The following is a 22,012-nucleotide window of genomic DNA, read 5'->3' on the forward strand; positions in this document are numbered from 1 at the left end:
GTCAAACAGTGGGCAGATTGATGAGGATTTTAAGCTTTCAGTCGTTAAAACACATTACGTGGTTTACAAACAGCATTAATAGACTTGCAGTTGATTTTAAATTATATGATCAATGTCTTGAGGAAGTGTCAGTGGTAAGATTTCTCAGTATGTGGATGGATAATAAGCTGACGTGGAAGCACCTATCAGTAAAATAATTGATATATGTAAAGGAGCTTGAAATCTCCTCAGACATCTATGTGGGTATTCTTGGGTGCAACATGAAAATCTTTGTTGACCAATTATATTTGTTTAATTTGATCTGTTCTTGATTATGTCTGTGTGGCTTATGGATCAGCTTCATCTTCAAATTAAAAATGTTTGTATGTGATACAATTACAGACTTTAAGATAGTGTTCTGGTGCGGTAATGTTGTCTCCTGTTTTGGCTTTACTGATTGCAATGGGACAAATGCCCTCAAAGTAACAAAGGTTCAAGTTGATGTCAACATACTGGATTAATTTGCGGGGGCAAGGAAATGATCATCCTGTTAAAGGTGTGCTGGAGGATGGTTGGGGACATCACAAGAAGAGTGTTTTTTGTTTTGGGTGGCTGGGTTATCACGCTGGGAATATGGGTGTATTTGATGATACAATATGTCCCACTGTAGCTTTCTCTGTAACCCCACCTTGTTTTTTCCAATGACTTCAGTTGATTTTAGGTTACACGATCGGATTCGGTTCTGCCTGAGAGTCTGTTGGTTCATCGGTATATTAATGAAAGTTATTATCATACAGTAACCATTTTCACAGAGGAATCAAAAGATAAGTTAACTGGGGATGTTGGTGTGGCTGTTTTTTGTGTGCCTGAATTGCAGGTAATGATAAAGAAATGACTTATAGTCATTTATCAGCATAAAAAGCAGAATTCTTTCCCAACAGTATAGGCTTACAGTGGGTGGAGGAAATTGGTCCTTATAATATGCTCAGAATACATTTCGGTTTTGATGATTCTTAAACAGGTCATTCTGGCAGTAGGTCAGATTGACTGTTGGAAACTTGTCAAACGGTATTTCATATATAAAGTTTGATTTATATGTCTGCACATTATGGGCCCTGAACATCACACTGTTGAGGGAAATGATGATGTTGACTGTTTAGCAACAAAAGCTGTTACATGTTAAGCTGTGGATATAGACATTACAATTAGCAAATTAGAAGCTAAAGGGTTGGTAGTGTTAAGAATTAGGGGCTTATGGCAAGACGTAGGATAATGGACATAAGGACAGACACCTTTACAGAATACATAAACCTATTGGGTTTATAGAAGAAGGGCTTAAAACAAGGGAAGGAATGATATTCACATGACTTAGAAATGTCCACACTATGCTTAATTATGCCTTGTAACTAATCGGAAAACTTCATTCTGTGTCGTGTGCATTTTGTCATTATGAAACTGTCGAAACACATACTATTTCAATGTGAAGCATACAAGGCTGAAGAAAAATCAAATGCAGTCTTCAGTACAATCTTTGCGAGGGTAGATATTTTTCAGATAAAAACTATTATATTATGGGACTGACTTTAAATCAATTCACAGTTTGAGCTGGAAAAGGCATGTAATAATTGTGTTAAACCTAAGGAAAAGACATATAGGGTAGCAAAGGTGAGTGGGATGTTGGATTATTGGGATGTTCTTAAAATCCAACAAAAGGCAACGAAAAAAGGCATAAGAATGGTCAAGACGAAATATGAGGGCAAACTGGCCAATAATATAAATCAGGATACTAAAAGTTTAGTTTTCAGTTACATGAAGAGTGAAAGGGAGATGAGAGTTGATACTGGACCACTGGAAAATGATGCTGGTGAAGTAGTAATGGGGGACAAAAAATTGGCAGATGAACTTAATGAACAATCTTCACTGTCTTTTCCGGTCAGCACCTTGTCCCACTTAACCTGTCTCATTACGGGTAGACTTTAGGACCCGGGGGAGCTCAGGACCCGCCGCCCGCAGCTGCTGCTGAATCCCCGGTGTTTCTGTTCAGTTGACGGATGCGGTGAACGAGTTAAATTAATCGATCGACAATTCTCATGTCGTGTTTATTTCACTCCATAGAACACTACAGCACAGAAAACAGGCCATTTGGCGCTTTTAGTCTGTGCGGAAACTTTATTCCGCTCGTCCCATTGACCTGAACCCAGTCCGTGTCCCATCCTTGTACCTATCCAATTTAATCTTAGAACTTAAGAGTGATCCCGCATTTAGCACGTCAGATGGCAGCTCGTTCCACACTCCCACCACTCTCTGAGTGAAGAAGTTCCTCCTAATGTTCCCCCTAAAGCTTTCCCCTTTCACCCTAAAACCATGTCCTCTCATATTTATCGTTCCTAATCTAAATGGAAAGAACCTACTCGCATTTACTGTCTTTACCCCTCATAATTTTGTAAACCTCTATCAAATCTCCCCTCATTCTTCTACGCTTCAAGGAATAAAGTCCTAACCTGTTCAATCTTTCCCTGTAACTCAACTCCTGAAGACCTGGTAACATCCTAGTAAATCTCTGCACTCTTCAAACTCTCCAACCTCTCCATGGATACCTCATGTCTGAACTTTCTGAACTAACCTCCCATGTGGGACCTAGTCAAAGGCCTTACTAAAGTTCATGTAGACAACATCCACAGCCTTTCCTTCATCTACTTTCTTGGTCACCTCCTCGAAAAACTCTACAACATTCATTAAACACGACCTACCATGCACAAAGCCATACTGACTATCCTTAATCAGCCCTTGGATGTCCAAATATTTGTAAATCCGATCTCTCTGAACGTCTTACAATAATTTACATACTACTGATGTCAGGCTCACTGGCCTGTAGTTACCTGGTTTACTACTGGAGCCTTTTTTAAACAACGGAATAACATGAGCTACCCTCCAATCCTCCGGCACTGCACCCGTGGCTGAGGACATTTTAAATATTTCTGTCAGGGCCCCTGCAATTTCTACACTAGTCTCTCTCACGTTCCGAGGAAATATCAAGTCAGGCCCGGGGAATTTATCTACCTTTATGCGCTGTAAGGCAACAAGCACCTCCTCCTCTTTATCTACAAATGTTCCCTGACACTACTGCTTGTTTCCCTTCCTTCCATATACACTATGCCAGTTTCCTGAGTAAATACTGATGCAAAAAAACTGTTTAAGATCTCCCCCATCTCGTGAGGCTCCACACATAGACGACCACTCTGATCTTCTAGGGGACCAATTTTGTCCCTTACTATCCTTTCACTCTTAATATTCTTGTAGAAACCCTTCAGGTTTTCCTTCACATTATCTGCCAAAGCCACCTCATGTCTTTTTTTTTCTTCATGATTTCCTTCTTTAGAATTTTCTTACATTTTCTATACACTTCAAGTAACTCATTTGCTCTTTGTTGCCTCTACCTGCTATACACTTCTCTCTTTTTCTTAACCAGATCGCCAATATCCGTTGAAAACCAAGGTTCCCTATGCCTGTTAACTTTGTCTTTAATCCTCGCAGGAAAATGCAAACTCTGCACCCTCAAAATTTCACATTTGGAGGCCTTCCACTTACTGAACACATCCTTGTCAGGAAAAAAAAACAAATTATCCCAATCCACTCTTCCTAGATCTTTTGTCATTTCCACAAAATTAGCCCTTCTGCTATTTAGAACCTCAACTCGAGGACCAGGCCTATCCTTATCCATAATTAACTTGAAACTGATGACATTATGGTCACTGGACCCAAAATGTTCGCCTACACATACTTCTGTCACCTGACTGTCTGGTTCCCTAATAGGAGATCAAGTATTGCATCCTCTCTCGTAGGTACCTCTATATATTGATTTAGAAAACTTTCCTGAAACCATTTGACAAACTCCAAGCCATCGAGCCCTATTACAGTTTGGGTGTCCCAGTCAAGTTAAAATCCCCTACTTCCTGTTTATAACATCGGTCTACTATCTTTATACAGATTTGCTCCTCCAATTCTCTCTGACTATTGGGCGTTCTATAATACACCCCTATTAGTGTGGTCACACCTTTCCCGTTCCTCAGCTCCACTCATATGACCTCTGTAGACAAGCCCTCCGGGCTGTCCTGTCTATGCACAGCTGTGATATTTTCCCTGACTAGTAATGTCACTCCTCCCCCTTTAATCCCTCCCCCTCTATCACGTCTGAAACAACGAATATTTCTATCATGTATAAACCTTAGGTGAGAGGTTATCTTTTTGTATTAATGTATTAAAAATAAATTATAAATTCTACCAATGGAACCTCTTACTAAAGGATTCATATTCAAAATAGTATCCAACAAATCAGATTCTTGCATATATGGAAAGTTAGCTAAACATTTTTGTAAAAATGTCTAACCTGAAGATATTGCAGTAAGTGTGTATGAGAGAATATTTGCTAATTAACTCTACAAAGTCATCAATCGACCATCACAAAATAAAAATAAATAAATCTGCAAAAAAACAGATCCCCTTAATCACTAAAGATTAAACAAGTTTGGGAGAGAGAACTTAATATGATCTTTATTAATGAAGATTGTCAGTTCTTCTTTGATATGTGCCAATGAGTGTTTAATTCAATTTAAAATTGTTCACTGTTACTATTTAACAAAGGAGAGACTATCCAAAATATTTCCTAACATAAACAATTATTGCGATAGGTGTAAAACTGAAGTAGCCACTTTTTCACATATGTTCTGGTCATGTTCTTCATTATTTTCTTTTGGAAATCTTTGTTTTCTACAATTTCAAAAGTTCTGAAAATTAATTTACAACCTCATGTATAAACCTTTTATTTCTGTCTACACACGCAGTCCTCCTCCACCTCACTGTCTGCTCTAACACTCTGGTTCCCCTCCCTCTGCAAATCTAGGTTAAGTTCCCTGGAGCAGCACTAGCAAATCTACCCGCAAGAATGTTAGTTCCCTCCAGTTCAGGGGCAAACCGTCCCGTCGGAACAGGCCCCACCTTCCCGGGAACAAAGCCCAATTGTCCAGAAACATGAAGCCCTCCCTCCTGCACCATCTCCTTAGCCACGTATTTAGCTGCACTCTCCGCACATTTATATTTACAGGGACTTTACTCCTGACGCCGGTCCCGGGATCCGACCCGTTTACAGACCCGGAGCGGAACCGGAGCAGATTCTCAGCCACTGGTTTCGATTCCCAGTCCGGAAGAAAGGATAACGTTTCCCCGTGAATTTATTCCCAGTGAAGGTGTGGAGATGGGACTTGGTCTTCGCGTTGTAAAATGAAACTGTCCCGGACTCGTAACTGAGATAAACTCCCACCCTCCCGGGGATGGGACCGGCAGGGAGACGGGACTCGGGGGAAGGGAGACCACGGTCCACGTCACAATCCCGATGTAACACGTCATAATACCGCCCGATGATCCAGAATCCAGTCTCCGGACTCAGTCTGAACCGTCCCTTCCTCTCCACAGACTCTGCGGCGACTCCCAGCCACCAGAGCCGAATCCCCGTCACCTCCACCTCCCAGTAATGACTCCCCGATGTAAATCCCTCCGATCCCAGCACACAAGCCCGGTTTGTGAATCTCTTCCCGGTGTCAGGGAGATCCCTCCGGGTCCCGGACCGTCTCACACTCTTCCGATCCTCAGACACCTCGAGCCGCGGACTCGCCGTTTCCACATCCAGGGTGACAGAGACTGGGGGGAGAAGCAGAGAATTAGAGAGTCCCCGGGGATCGGGGGGAGACTCGGGCAGCGCGGCCCCGGGGATCAGGGGGAGACTCGAGCAGCGCGCCCCCGGGGATCAGGGGGAGACTCGAGCAGCACGGCCCCGGGGATCGGGGTGAGACTCGGGCAGCGCGGCCCCGGGGATCGGGGGGCGACTCGGGCAGCGCGGCCCCGGGGATCGGTGGGAGACTCGGGATGCGCGACCCCGGGAATCGGGGGGAGACTCGAGCAGCGCGGCCCTGGGGATGGGGGGGGGGGGGAGACACGGGTAGCGCGGCCCCCAGGAATCGGGGGAAAGGCCTCTGTGGCCTTTGATTTGACCTGACAAAAGCGGGTGGACAACTGCCTCCCCAAGGGTTTTCCGCTGGACAGGGGAAACATCCTCCCACACTCCTGCCTGTCGACCCCTGAAAGAATTTTGTATTTCCATGAGATGTCCTCTCATTCTTCGAAACTGGGAACAGAGAACATAGAGCAGTACAGCACAGGAACAGGCCCTTCATAGAATGTTCACATTCATTTGTGAGTGTGAAGTGGGGCAGTGTGATGGTTTGAGACAGTAAAGGAGGTGATAATGGGAACCAGTAGGGGAGAGATGAATGGCAGATTGAACCAGGAGGGGGAGGGGTGGAAAGCCCCTGGGTGAACTGTGTGTGTAGACGTAATGAGAAGCTAGAGGGGGCAAAGATGGCAGATGAGGATGACTTTGTCCCCTTTCCCACAACCCCATCCGCAGCAGCCCCTCATTAGGACAGGGGATGAATTTGCAGGAACCCTTAAGCAACACAGGTCTTGATGAAGTGTTTCAGTCTGAACTGTCGACTGTTTACTCTTTTCCATAGAAACTTCCCGGCCTGCTGTTCCCCCAACAATTTGTGTGTGTTACTCTGCTTTAAATATACTCAATTATTTGGCCTCCACAGCTGCCTGTGGCAGATTCACTATCCTGTGGATAAAGGAATTCTCGACCCACCCACATCCTCCCAACATCAACTCTCTCCAGACAGGTGTCAGAGAGATCTGGCGAGACCCTTCATCAGGACCTGTGTAGCTTGGATTACCAGCATCTGCAGATTTTCTCCTGTTTAATTTTTAAAGCAGAAGTTAATAAGCAAACTTCTTGATCAGTCAGAGTCTCAAAAGTTACGGGGAGGAGGCAGGAGAATAGGGTTGAGTGGAATAATAAATCAGCTATTCTTCTAAACTCCCATGAGTACAGGCCCAGAACCATCAAACACTACTGATATGTTAACTCTTTCATTCCCGGAATCATTCTTGTGAATCTTCTGGACCCCCTCCAATGCCAGCACATGTTTTCCAATAGAAGGGACCCAAAACTGCTCACAATACTCCAAGTGTGGTCTGACCAATGCCTTATAAAACCTCGGAATTACATCCTTGCTCTTGTACTCTAATCCTCTCGAAGTGAAAGCAAACATTGAGTTTGCCAATCTTACCACTGACACAAACTGCAAGTTAACCTTCGGGAAATCCTGCACAAGGACACCCATGTCCCTTTGCACCTCTGATTTTTTGAATTTTCGCCCTGTTTACAGAATTGTCTATGCTTTATTCCTTCAACCAAAGTCATACCTCCCTAAGTTTGTACCTGCCAAACTCTACCTGTGCTACAAGATCCTTATTCCATATACTGGTGGATTCAAATAAGACCATAAGACAAAGCAGCAGAAGCCAGCCATTCGGCCCTTCGAATCTGCTCCGCCATTTTACCATGAGCTGATCCATTCTCCCATTTATTCCCACTCCCCCACCTTCTCACCATGACCTTTGATGCCCTGGCTACTCACATACCTATCAATCTCTGTCTTAAATACACCCAATGACTTGGCTTCCACTGCCGCAAGAAATTCACAGATTCACCACCCTCTGGCTAAAAAAATTTCTTCGCATCTCCGTTCTGAATGGGCACCCTTTAATCCTTAAGTCCTGCTCTCTCGTACTAGACTCCCCCACCATGGGCAACAACTTTGCCACATCCACTCTGTCCATGCCTTTTAACATTCAAAATGTTTCTGTGAACTTCCCCCTCATTCTTCTAACCTCCAAGGAGTACAATCCAAGAGCAGTCAAATGTTCCTCATATGTTAACCCTCGCAATCCCGGAATCATTCTAGTGAATCTTCTCTGAACCGTCTCCAATGTCCGAACCTCCTTTTTTAAATAAGGAGCCGAAAACTGCACACAGTATTCCAAGTGAAGTCTTACCATTGCCTTATCGAGCCTCAACACCACATCCCTGCTCCTATACTCTATTCCTCTAGAAATGAATGCCAACATTGCATTCGCCTTCTTCACCACCGACTCAACCTGGAGGTTAACCTTAAGGGTATCCTGCACGAGCACTCCCAAGTCCCATTGCATTTCAGAACGTTGAATTCTCTCTCCATTTAAATAATAGTCTGCCCATTTATTTCTTCTGCCAAAGTGCATGACTATATACTTTTCAACATTGTATTTCATTTGCCACTTCTTTGACCATTCTTCTAATCTATCCAAGACTCTCTGCAGACTCTCTGTTTCCTCAGCACTACCGGCCCCTCCAACTATCTTTGTATCATCGGCAAACTTAGCCACAAAGCCATCTATTCCATAATCCAAATTGTTGATATACAACGTAAAAATAAGCAGCCCCAACACGGACCACTGTGGAACACCACTGGTAACTGGCAGACAACCAGAATGGGATCCTTTATTCCCACTCTCTGTTTCCTGCCAATCAACCAACGCTCTATCCACATATATAACTTTCCCGTAATTCCATGGGCTCTTATCTTGTTTAGCAGCCTCATGTGTGGCACTTTGTCAAAGGCCTTCTGAAAATCCAAATACACAACATCCACAGCATCTCCCTTGTCTAGCCTACTTGTAATTACCTCAAAAAATATCAATGGGTTTGTCAGGCAGGATTTTCCTTTAAGGAAACCATGCTGAGTTTGGCCTATCTTGTCATATGCCTCCAGGTACTCGGTAACCTCATCCTTGACAATTGACTCCAGAAACTTCCCAACCACCGATGTCAAGCTAACAGGTCTATAATTCACGTTTTGCTTCATTGCCCCTTTCTTAAATACCAGAGTGGCATTTGCAATCTTCCACTCCTCCGGAACCATGCCAGAATCTATTGACTTTTGAATGATCATTGCTAATGCCTCCGCGATCTCCACAGCTACTTCCTTCAAAACACAAGGGTGCATTACATCTGGTCCTGGAGATTTATCTACCCTTAGACTATTCAGCTTCCTGAGTACTTTCTCTGTCGTAATTGTGACTGCACACACTTCTCTTCCCTGACACCCTTGAGTGTCCGGTATACTGCTGATATCTTCCTCAGTGAGGACTGATGCAAATACTCGTTCAGTTCCTCTGCCATCTCCTTATCTCCCATTACAATTTCTCCAGCATCATTTTCTATTGGTCCAATATCCACTCTCACCTGTTTTTTTACTCTTTATATACTTGAAAAAGCTTTTAGTATCTTCTTTGATATTATTTGCCAGCTTCTTTTTATAGTTCATCTTTTCCCTCTTAATGGCCCTCTTAGTTTCCTTTTGTAAGGTTTTAAAAACTTCCCAATCCTCTGTCTTCCCACTAATTTTTGATCCTTGAATGTCCTCTCCTTTGCTTTTACTTTGGCTTTGACTTCTCTTGTCAGCCACGGTTGCAACCTTTTTCCATTCGAAAATTTCTTCTTTTTTGGAATATATCTGACTTGTACCTTCCTCACTTCTCGCATAAACTCCAGCCACTGCTGCTCTGCCGTCTTCCCGCTAGAGTCCCTTTCCAGTCAAATTTGGCCAGTTCCTCTCTCGTGCCACTGTAATTTCCTTTACTCCACTGCAATACCGTCACATCGGATTTCGGCTTCTCTTTCTCAAATTTCACAGTGAACTCAATCATGTTACGATCACTGCCTCCTAACGGTTCCTTCACCTCAATCTCTCTAATCACCTCTGGGTCATTACACAATATCCAATCCAGTACCTCTGATCCCCTAGTGGGCTCAACAACAAGCTGTTCTGAAAAGCCATCTCGTAGACGTTCTACAAATTCTCTGTCTTGAGATCCAGTGTCGACCTGATTTTCCCAATCCACTCGCATGTTAAAATCCCCCACAATTATCATAACACTGCCCTTCTGGAAAGCCTTTTCTATTTCCTGTTGTAATTTGTAGTCCACCTCACTGCAGCTGTTAGGAGGCCTGTAGATAACAGCCATCAGGGTCCTTTTACCCCTGCTATTTCTTAGCTCAACCGAGAAAGATTCTACACCTTCTGATGCTATGTCACCTCTTTCTAATGATTTAATATAATTTCTTACCAATAAAGCCATGCCACCCCCTCTGCCTACCTGCCTATCCTTCCGATACACCATGTATCCTTGGACGTTCAGCTCTCAGAGACATGCATCCTTTAGCCACGTCTCAGTGATGGCCACAAAATTATACCTGCCAATCTGTAGCTGTACGACAAGATCATCCATCTTATTCCTTATGCTGTGTGTATTTAAGTTTAACACCTTAAGTCCAGTATTTGGTACTTTTTGTTTTGATTGCACTGCAACTCATCCCAGTGGCTGCAAATTTGCCCCATCACCTGCCTGTCCTTCCTGACATCTTCACTGCTCACTATCTTAGATTTATTTCTGTTTTCCCCCTCCTCCACTCTATCAGTCCGGTTTCCCATCCCCCTGCCAAATTAGTTTAAACCCTCCCTAACAGCTCTATTAAACATTCCCGCTATGGTTCAGGTGTAACCCGTCCTTTTCGAACAGGCAATACTTCCCCCTAAAGAGATCCCAATGATCTAAGAATCTGAAGCCCTGCCCCCGCACCAGTCTCTCAGCCACGCATCCATCTGCCTGATCCTACTATTCTTGCCCTCGCTAGCACGTGGCACAGGTAGCAATCCTGAGATTACTACCCTCGAGGTCCTGCTTCTCAGCTTCATTCCTAACTCCCAGAAATCTCTCTTCAGGACCTCCTCCCTTTTCCTCTCTATGTCATTGGTACCAACATGTACCAAGACAGCTGGCTGCTCGCCCTCTCCCTTCAGAATATTCCAGACCCGATTCGAGACATCCCGTACCCTGGCACCTGGGAGGCAGCACACCATGCGGGTATCTCTACCAGGCTCACAGAATCTCCTGTTTGTTCACCTGACTGTGGAATCCCCTATGACTACCGCATTCCTCTTCTCCCTCCTTCCCTCCTGCACAACAGCGCCTGGCTCAATGCCAGAGACCCGGTCACCGTGGCCGTCCCCTGTCAGGTCATCCCCCTCAACAGCATCCAAAACGATATACTTGTTGCTGAGGGGGGCAGTCACAGGGGTGCTCTCCACTATCCGGGCATTTCCCTTCCCTCTCCTGACAGTCACCCAGTTTCCTGACCCCTGTAGCCTAGGGATGACTACCTCCCTGTAGCTCCTGTCTATCACCTTTTCATTTTCTCTAATAAGCAGTAGGCCATCAAGCTGCAGCTCCAGATCCCTAACACGGTCTCCGAGGAGCTGAATCTCGGTTCACCTGGTGCAGATGTGGCTATCAGGGAGGCCGGAGGTCTCCCAGGATTCCCACATCTGGCACCCTGAACAAAGCACTAACCCTGCAGACATGCTACCTAATTCTACAGGAATGAAACAAAGAAAGATAGGTGTACTCACCCACTTACTTCGCCAAGCACACAAACTTTTTAAACCGTTAGCTAATGTGCCCTGCTGTTCCCCCGTCCGTCCGGGCCGATTTGCCAAGGGGAGAAAAAGAGTCGGTGCCTCGCTCTCGCCTCTTCCCGTTACCACCTAAGCACGTTGAGCCAAAGCCCTACACTCTGCTGCCACCCACTCCGCTGCCCGCTGTATAGGGTGGTCATCTTTTTAAACTCTCCGCGCTGTCCTGCGCAGTCTCGCCGTTCTTGTAAGCAAAGTTTTTTTTAAAAACTGTCTTCCTTCAGAATTTAGCTCCCACGCCGCCCTTCTTGTCCCAATCTAAAAAAAAACACCTTCAGTCCTGTATTCATCAGCCTATTCCACACTGTCCACATGAAATTCAGCAAGGCCTTTGATGTCGATGATAGACCACACTTGGAGTATTGTCTGCATTTCCGGTTCCCGAATATGGGGAGGGTGTCATTACACTGGACAGGAGGCTTCAGGAGGATGTTACCAGGACTGGGGGCTTGAGTTAAAAGCAGAGAGTGGATAAGCTTGGGCTATTCAGCTGTAGTGTAGGATGTTCAGGTATGACCCCTTATCAAAGTACATAATTCATAAGGAGCTTAAATAATGTTTCTTTTTCCAAGAAATGGGAGTACAGAACCAGAGGCCTCAGATTGAAAGTGAGACGGGAAATTTTTCTGAGTGGTCTATCGGGTTACATTCTCATAGAGAGGGAGGTTGGTAAATGGAATTTGCCCTCAGACGCTGTAGAAACAGGTAAAAATAAAATATTTTAAAATAAATTTGGGCAGGTACACAGATGGAAAATGGTTAGAGGGATGGGGGGGGGCAAACACATACAAATGGACATGCTCAAGAAGACATCTTAGTCTTGCAGATTGATGAAGTGGGCCGTGCGTTCAACGCCCGTCAAACCCTCCCAGATCATCCTCCTGAGGAATCTCACCCCGGAGTCTGTCTGTGAAGTGTTGATGTGACGTCATGTCAGAGGGCAGCTCAGTGCCACAGAACAGACAGACTGGGTAAGGACGGCAGATTTCAATCCTAAATGGGAATTTGTGCCTATTTCTGTGGCCGTGTGTCACACTCTGATAGTATATCGTGTGTGTGTGTGTGTGTGTGTGTGTGTGTGTGTGTGTGTGTGTGTGTGTGTGTGTGTGTGTGTGTGTGTGTGTGTGTGTGTGTGTGTGTGTGTTGATTGTGGTAAATATCTGTGTGGTGTGTATACACATTGAAGGAGAGTGTGCACATTGAAGAATTTGTATGTACAGTGTGTCATCACAAGCCTGGTGTGTGTTGACAATGTGTCACACGTGTTTGAGTTGTTTATTTGAATAAATGACTGTCTCTGAAGAGACTGGATTCCAGGTTACTGAGGGAAAAACAACGTAGATTGCTGAGACTCTGACTACAATCTGCCAGTCCTTCCTGTGTATGTGTCTGAGGGAGCTTTGCCAGGCCGGTTATGCTGTGCGTGCTTCTCCCGAGATGAAATCTTGACCCATGTCAATGCTTGTTGGTGTCTCCGAGCTCATTTTCACAATGCTTCAATGTAGTGGTCTGATCACCATAAGACATAGGAGCAGAATTAGGCCATTTACCTATCGAGTCTGCTCCATCATTCAATCATGGCTGATCCTTTTTTCCCTCCTCAGCCCCACTACCGGGCCTTCTCCCCGTAACCTTTGATGCTGTGTCCAATCTAGAACCTATCAAGCTCTGCCTTAAATACACACAACGTTCCACAAATTCACCAGCCGTTGGCTCATATTTCTTCGCATCTGTTTTAAATAGACCCCGCTCTATCTTGAGGCTGTGCCCTCTTGTGCTAAACTCCACCACCATGGGAAACATCCTTTCCACATCTACTCTGTCTAGGACTTTCAACATTCGAAAGGTTTCAATGAGATCCCCCCCTCATCTTTCTAAATTCCAGCGAGTACAGACACAGAGATATCAAACGTTCCTCGTATGAGCACCCTTGCATTCCTGAAATCATCCTCATGAAATGAACCTTCTGCAATGCCAGCACATCTTTTCTGAGATGAGGAGCCCAAAATTGTTCACAATACTCAAGGTGAGGCTTCACCACTGCCTTATAAAGCCTCAGCATCACATCCCTGCTCTTGAATTGAATGTTATCCAAACCCCTTAAATTGAATGCTAACATTGGATTTGCCTTCCTCACCACTGACTCTACCTGCAAGTTAACCTTTAGTGTGTTCTGCAGAATGACTGCTCAGTCCATTTTTATCTTAGTTTTTTGAGTTTTCTCCCCATTTGAAAAAAAAATCTGCACATTATATCATTTGCCACTTTCTTTCCCATTCTCCTCATTCAAGTCCTTGTGCAGCCTAACTGTTTCATCAACACTACCGGCCCCTCCACCAATCTTCGTATCATATGCAAACTTGGAAACAAAACCATCTATTCTAGGACAAGAGGGTATAACTTCAGGATTGAAGGACGTCCTTTTAGAACTGAGATGCGGAGAAATTACTTTAGTCAGTGTGTGGAAAATCTGTGGAATTTGTTGCCACAAGTGGCTGTTAAGGCTAAGTCATATTTAAGGCCGAGATAGATAGGTTCTTGATTAGCCAGGGCATCAAAGGGTACTGTGTGAAAGCAGGGGAGTGGGGATGACCAGAAGAATTGGATCAGCCCATGACTGAATGGTGGAGCAGACTCGAAGGGCCGAATGACCTATTTCTGCTCCTATATCTCATGGACTATTCCATCAGCTAGATCTTGATATACAGCATAAAATGAAGGTGTCCTAACACTGACCCCTGTGGAACACGAGTCACTGGCAGCCAACCAGAAAAGGATCCCTTCACTCTCATTCGCTGTTTCCTACCAATCAGACAATGTTCTAGCCATGCCTGTAATTTTTCTGTAATAACATGGCCTCTTAACCTGGTTATCACCTTCATGTGTGGCTCCTTGTCAAAGGCCTTCCGAGATTCCAAATATACAACATCCACTGCATCCCCTTTATCTATCCTGCTTGCAATCTCCTCAAAGAATCCCAACAGGTTTGTCAGGCAGGATATTCCCTTAATAAATCCAGGCTGACTTGTCCTATCTTGTCCAGTGTCACCAAGTATTCCATAACCTCATACTTAACAATTGTCCCCAATTTGTTCCCAACCACAGAGGTGAGGCTCACTGGTGTATAATTTCCTTTCTGCTGTCTTCCTCCTTACTTAAAGGGCAAAGTGACATTTACCATTTTCCAGTCCTCTGGCACCATGCCAGGGTCCAATGATTTTTGAAAGATCATTTGAAATGCCTCCACAATGTCTACCACAACCTCTTTCAGAACACTAGGGTGCAGTTCATGTGGTCCGGGTGACTTATGTACCTTTAGGTCTTTCAGCTTTTTGAGCACCTTCTCTCTTGTAACAGTAACTACACTCACTTCTCTTCCCTCGCACTCTTCAACACCGGGTACAGTGCTAGTGTCTTCCACTGTGAAGACTGGTGCAAAATATTTGGTTTATCTGCCATCTCTCTATCCCGCGTTATTATATATCCGGCCTCATTTTCTAGCGGTCCTATATCCACTCTCATCTCTGTTTTATCTTTTTACAATACTTGAAAAACAATTTGATATTGTTTGCTAACTTGTTTTACAAAGACAGGTGTGTAAAAAGGGCCTGAAGGATCATTGGAGACCAGAGTCACCCCGACCACAAACTGTACCAGTTGCTACCATCCGGGATACGGTACCGCAGCATAAAAGCAAGGAGCAACAGGCTCCGGGACAGCTTCTTCTACCAGGCCATCAGACTGATTAACTCGTGTGGACATAACTGTATTTCTATGTTATATGAACCAGCCTGTTGTACATATTATTCATCATGATTTACTATAAATTGCGCATTGCACATTTAGATGGAGACGTAATGTAAAGATTTTTAATCCTCATGTATATGAAGGATGTAAGTAATAAAGTCAATTCAATTCAAATCAATTTCTTGTTCATTTTTCCCCTCCCAATCATTCTTTTAATTCCTCCCTTTAGATATTTAAAAGCTTCCCAATCCTCTGTCTTCCTACTAATTTTTGTTTAGTTGTATCCGCTCTCTTTTGCCTTTACATTAACTTGTCTTCCCTTGTCAGCCACGGTTTTACTATTTTGCCATTTGAGTATTTATTTATTTTTGGAATACATCTATCCTTCACCTTCCTCATTTTCCAACAAACTGACACCATTTCTGCTCTGCTCTCATCCCTGCCAGCATCTCCTTCCAATTTGCTTTGGTCACCTCCTCTCTCAGACCACTGTAATTTCTTTCACTTATCTGAAATACTACAATGTCAGACTTTACTTTCTCCTTATCAGATTTCAAGTTGAACTCAGTCATGTTGTGAGCACTGCCTCCTAAGGGTTCTTTTAACTACTCACCTCTGGTTCAATACATAACACCCAATCCAGTGGAGCTGTTCCCTGAGTAGGCTCAACGACAAACTGCTCCAGAGAGCCATCACATTGCATTTAACAAACTCACTCTCTTGAGATCCTTTACCAACCTGATTTTCCCAATTGACCTGCATGTTGAAATCTCCCATGATTGTCATAACATTATCCTTTTCATCAACCTTTTCTATTTCCAGTTGTAATCTGTGGGCCCCAACCGACTGACTGTTGGGAGGCCTGTATATGACTGCTGTCAGAATTATTTTTACTTTTGCAGTTCCTTACCTCAACCCACAAGATTCAACATCTTCCAATCCTATATCACATCTTGCTGCTGATTTACCAGCAGAGCCACACCACCCCATCAGCCTTCCTTCCTTGCTCGATACATTGTGTAACCTTGGACATTCAGCTCCCAACTACAAACATCCTTCAGCCACATTTCCGTGATGGCCACAACATCATACCTGACAATCTGTAATCGAGCAACAAGATCATCCACCTTATTTCTCATAATCCATGCATTGAGATATAACACTTTGTGTACTGTATCTGCTACCCTTTTTAATTCTGCATCCCTAATGCACTGATACTCACCCTGCTGGCTGCAATTTTGCCCTCGCATCTGTCCGCCCTATCTGGCAGTCTGACTGCACGCTATATTTGCATTTTAACCATCAGTCCTATCCCTTCACTCCACTTCCAACCCCCCACCCCACCAAATTAGTTCAGACCCTCCCCAACAGCTCCATCAAACCTCTCTGTGAGAATATTGTTCTCCCTCGGGTCGAGGTGCGACCCATCCCTTTTGAGCAGGTCATTCCTCCACCAGAACAGATCCCAATGATCCAAGAACCTGAAATCCTGTCCCCAGCACCATCTTCTCAGCCATGTTTATCTGTCAAATTATCCTGTTTCTACCCTCACCAGCACATGACACAGGCAGCAATCCAGAAATTACAACCCTGGGGTGCTGCTTCTGAGCTTCCTACCAAGCTCTCCAAATCCTATTTTCAGGACCTCTTTGTTTTTACTTCCAATGTCATTGTCACAAATTTACCAAGATATCTGGCTCTTTTCCCTCCCTCTCTAAAATGCTGCGGACACGATTCGAGGCATCCCTGACCCTGGCACCTGGGAGGCAACATACCATTCGGGTGCCCCGTTCACATCAATAGATTCTCCTGTCTGTTTCCCTGGTGATTCAGTCCCCTATCACAACCACTCCCCTCTTCTGCCTCTAACAACAGTGAGAGATGCTGATCCGGAAGGGTGAAGACCTGTGTCAGTCAGAGTCTGCACTCACAGGGCACATGAAGGACTTGTGTATTTTCCTGACAATCCCGGTCACCACACTGATACCTGCTTTTATTCCCTACAATATTATCGTCAGTATTAAATTCCCAGTTCCTCTGGTAGATCCAAACTCATGTCCTGGTGTGTTAGCCTGCGATTGCGACACAGTGCTTCATTTGACAGTCCCGTGTATTGGTTGTATTGTGACCCTGTGCTGGTGTGTTCAGGGGTCTGACATCTCCAGCTGACCATGTGACAGTGATGCCTCCCAGTCGGTGGGGTTGATGTGAAATAAACCAGTTCCCCTTCAGCCCAGTATTACAGACAATCTTTGCCTCAAATTGGAACTAAATTGAGCTTCATAAACAAGGAAGAATGAATCTTTATAAGTTTTACCTCGATTAATAGCATCAAGCGTTTCTCTCAGCACTGTTTTCAACAAATAGGGGTGATCGAATTTTTCAACCGATAGGGTCTCATCTGTCACTGACAATTCCTGGACATCGTCATTAATCCTGTAAATATTAAACTGCTGGTTATAAATTGCTATTCTGAACTATTTTACAAATCCATTCAGGGTTTCAGTGAAGAGCATGTCCTACCTTCTGTTCCGACGAGCTTCCTCCTGAAATAAATAAAACACAAATCTGATTAGACTTGGACTTACTGTCCACATCCTGAATTTCATCCAAATCATTACAAGGTGTTGAAAATTCCCACTCCTGCAATCACTCTCACACACGGACAATACAGAACCACGGGGTAAATTACAAGGAAAGTTTCTGAATGTCAGACCATTACTGAGAGGATGAAACTTACAGGGAAGACAGGACAGTCTGTGCATTATTATCTGGATATGACGTCAGTGTGATAGGATGGAGGAATTTAAGATCAGTGATGTATGTGATTGTATGCGGGTGGAGGAAGTACCTCTATTTATGGGGAGACTTGTGGGGAGATGTAATTCCAGATGGATTTTTACAAATTCCACAAGAAATTTAGTGAGGAGGATGTGGAACTCAGTGCCACAGTAGTGGTTGAAATAGAATGGCAGAGACTGACTGTAATGGGGAGGCTGGATAAGCACGTGAGAGACCAGGGAGTTCGGGGCACTGTTGCTGGGTGCGGTGAGTAGGTGGCAGGAGGATTGTGAAGCCGGGAACTTGAGAGGAGAAAATCGGCCGAATGGCCTGGTTATGTTTTGAACGATTGAACGTTCATTTGAATGTTATCTGTAAAAGTAAAGAGACAATAATAGTTTCCCTAATCTGCTGGAAACCAGATATAGAAGATAAGTCTGATGTGTGGGTCAAATTCTTTGTTCTCACTGATTGACAGAGAGACCCTCACACCCACTGCACCAGACACACTCACAGCCTGTGACTGGAAATGGGTGTTAATGAGAGTTTTAGAGGATATTTAATGCAGAATTAAGGACACAGTCAGCAGCTCTGTGTTATGATCAGAGTAAATAATTTCATAGAAATTTGCATTCTCTCCTGGGATGTACAGAAGTTGTGGAAGTTCAGTTTTGGGACAATAGACAATAGATGCAGGTGTAGGCCATTCGGCCCTTCTAGCCAGCACCGCCATTCACTGTGATCATGGCTGATCGTACACAATCGGTACCCCGTTCCTGCCCTCTCCCCACATCCCTTGACCCTGCTATCTATAAGAGTTCTATCTAACTCTCTCTTGAAAGCATCCAGAGACTTGGCCTCCACTGCCTTCTGGGGCAGAGCATTCCACATATCCACCACTCTCTGGGTGAAAAAGTTTTTCCGCATCTCTGTTCTAAATGGCCTACCCCTTATTCTTAAACTGTGGCCTCTAGTTCTGGACTCACTCATCATCGGGAACATGCTTCCTGCCTCCAGCGTGTCCAATCCCTTAATAATCTTATTATTATGGGACAACAACAACCCTGAATAGTTGCATCAATTGTCTGGTGAGAAACAGTTTACTGCCATTTGTAAATGCTGTGTGTAGGAGCAACACGTCTGTTTTCTGTCTGCATTGTATTCTGTGTTACGTGTTTATTACAATAACCAGTCATGTGAGTGGGGACGTGGTAAAAGCGAAGGGAATAAGTTACGTATCCGTACTTTGTTCTGGGCAGTTTTGAGCTGGGGACGGGCGGATGTCATTCTGTTCTTGACCGCTGTGTTGCAGCTTACTTTACAATGAATTACCCTGAAGTTTCATCGCTTCAAGATTGTATTTTGTTAATGAAGGACTGAAAGCGTATCTTGGACATTTTGAGATGTCATTATTGGAGTGATTGGAGGGCGCATCATGCAAGTAAAACAAATTGATTTGTTAGAATTGGCCGCTGTGCTGTGTTTATTTCAAATATACCACTGTTCATTTAGTGCCCTTTGACAGAAACAAATTGAAATAGAATCCCTCACCTTGAGAAATATCACACTGTCTTTTTGATCCATCTGTTCCTTTAACTTTGCGATTTCCTCCTGAATAATCCTTATATTCTCTTGAAGAGCTACAAGATTTTTCTCCATTGAGTTGAGAATCCTCTTCTCTTCTTCCCTGAGATCCCTGAGTAAACGCTGCTCTTTCTCAGTGATAATCTGGCGCAGTTCAGCAAACTGGGATGTGACGTGGGACTGAAGGCTGTGTGACTGTTCCTGCCGAAGGAAAGGTGAAGATTAATATACTGCATTGCTGTGCTCTGTTTCCTTTTGTCGTTAAGTTCGGTCAATTAGAGTCCATGCTACTTCTGAGAGCATTCCCGTAAACTCCATTCCCTCATGTTTTCCTGAAACCTATTCTCACTTATTGACCCATAAACTCCCATGTGATTCACGCACACACTCCCCACCTTCACAGGGTTAATTATAATTAGCCATTCATCCAGCATGTCCTTGGGATGTATCGGAGTCTCTCGTGGTCACAGGGAGAGCATGCAAACTCCACACAGACAGCAGCAGAGGTCAGGATCGAACCCAGGTCACTGGAGCTGTGACACTCTGCTATTCTGCATTGAATGGAGCAAAACTCGACAGTAATATCAGAAATTCCGCTCAGGAAGCCTCACCCGAACTCCAGAAATCTTCTCTTTCTGTTGCTGCTCCTTTTCCTGGAAGTCTGATTTCTTTTTTGTGAGAGAGTCTAAGGAAGATTTTAGCTGATCCTGGAAGTCAGAGAGTGAAGGAAATAGAAACAAAGATGCATCAAAAGAAACAGGTGATCAAACCCGATTATCACACAAAATGCCAGAGGAACTCAGTGAGTCAGGCAGCATTTATTCGGGGGAAATAAACAGTCGGTGTTTCGGGATGAGACCCTTCATTGGGACTGGGAAGGAATGGGACAGAAGCCAGAATAAAAAGGTGGGGATGAGAACCAGTTGACAGGTGACAGGTGAGACAACGTGATGTGGTAAACTATGTATACCTGTCTGGACACGCCCCTCTGCTGACTGCTCCTGTGGCTCCTCCCACAGACCCCTGTATAAAGGTGATTGGAGGCACTGCTCCTCCCTCAGTCTCCAGGATGCTGTGTCGTTATCTTTGCTGCTAATAGAAGCCTATCGTTCGCTTCCTGTCTCCGAGAGTTATTGATGGTGCATCAGGTGATGAAGTGAGAAGCTGAGAGGGGACAGGTGGAAGAGGTAAAGAGCTGGAAAAGAAGGATACGAGGGGACAATCGACCATGGAAGAAACGGGAGGAACTGGGCTGTTTGCGGCCCTGAATGGTGACGAGGGAGGAGGTTAGGAGTGAGGTGTAGCACTTGTCCCGCTTGCAGGTGTCAATGCCAAGAGGGAGATCAGTGGGGAGGAGCGAGTGGATCAGGGCGATACAGTACGTAGAGTGCGATCCGAATAGAGAGCGGAGAGTTGCGGGGTGAGGAGGTGGGCTGTGGGACGGAGAGATGCTAGAATCCCGTTGGAGATGGCGGAAGTTGCAAAGAATTAAGTGTTAGTTATGGAGGCTCGTGTGATGGTATGTAGGAGAAAGGAAATGTGTTAAGTGTTAAATTAACGTTAGTTTTTACCTTATAGTTTTTAACAGCGTCTTTAATCAGCAAGAAGCGGTGCTGTCTGTGTTCCTGCGCAGCAGCACAGACCAGACAGATCAGCGTCTTGTCCGTTTCACAAAACAGCTTCAGTTCTTCCTCATGTTCCTCGCAGTGACGTTTACTTTCCTTCCCTTTCGGATTCAGGTTTAGATTTCGAAATTGTTCAGCCAGATTTGCTAAGGCCCGATTCACCCTGAGGGTGCGGTCAGCAAACTCCTCTCTACATTCCGGGCAGGAGATTCTCTCCTCCCTTTCCCAATACTGTGTGATACAAGAGCGACAGAAGTTGTGTCCGCACTCCAGTGATACCGGATCGGTGAAGAAATCCAGGCAGATGGGACAAATTGTCTCCTCGCTCAAACTCTCGACCTGTCCTTTCGAAGCCATGTTAACTCCCAGCACTCCCTGATTCAGAATGCTTTCACTTTCCGGGAGCTGCTGAACCCCTGCAGTACCGCGATTGTCCACTACGCGCGCTGCAGACACAGGGAATCAAACAACACACACACAATGCTGGTGGAACACAGCAGGCCAGGCAGCATCTGTAGGGAGAAGCACTGTCGACGGTTCGGGCCGAGCCCCTTCATCAGGACAGCTGGTGTGGTATACTGCGTCCGGTGCTTCTGGTGTGGCCTTTTATATATTGGTGAGACCCGACGCAGACTGGGAGACCTTTTCGCTGAACACCAGAGAAAGCAGGATCTCCCAGTGGCCACACATTTTAATTCCACGTCCCATTCCCATTCTGATATGTCTATCCATGGACTCCTCTACTGTCAAGATGAAGCCACATTCAGGTTGGAGCAACAACACCTGGGTAGCCTCCAACCTGATGGCATGAACATTGACTTCTCTCAC

The 22,012-nt window shown here is 44.7% G+C and overlaps 1 protein-coding gene across 1 annotated transcript; it reads right to left on the minus strand.

Moving 5' to 3' along the window:
• Positions 1-4,510: 4,510 nt before the first annotated feature.
• Positions 4,511-21,541, minus strand: LOC140720206 (zinc-binding protein A33-like). Its single transcript, XM_073035093.1, has 6 exons — positions 21,131-21,541; positions 20,171-20,266; positions 19,527-19,760; positions 17,718-17,740; positions 17,512-17,630; positions 4,511-5,673 (listed from the first exon to the last, which is right to left on the minus strand). Exons 1-6 carry the CDS (start codon positions 21,539-21,541, stop codon positions 5,120-5,122), a joined length of 1,437 nt encoding a protein of 478 aa, XP_072891194.1. The 3' UTR covers positions 4,511-5,119.
• Positions 21,542-22,012: the final 471 nt, after the last annotated feature.

Source organism: Hemitrygon akajei, unplaced genomic scaffold, assembly GCF_048418815.1.
Source record: "Hemitrygon akajei unplaced genomic scaffold, sHemAka1.3 Scf000038, whole genome shotgun sequence".
In the NCBI taxonomy this organism is placed as follows: domain Eukaryota; kingdom Metazoa; phylum Chordata; class Chondrichthyes; order Myliobatiformes; family Dasyatidae; genus Hemitrygon; species Hemitrygon akajei.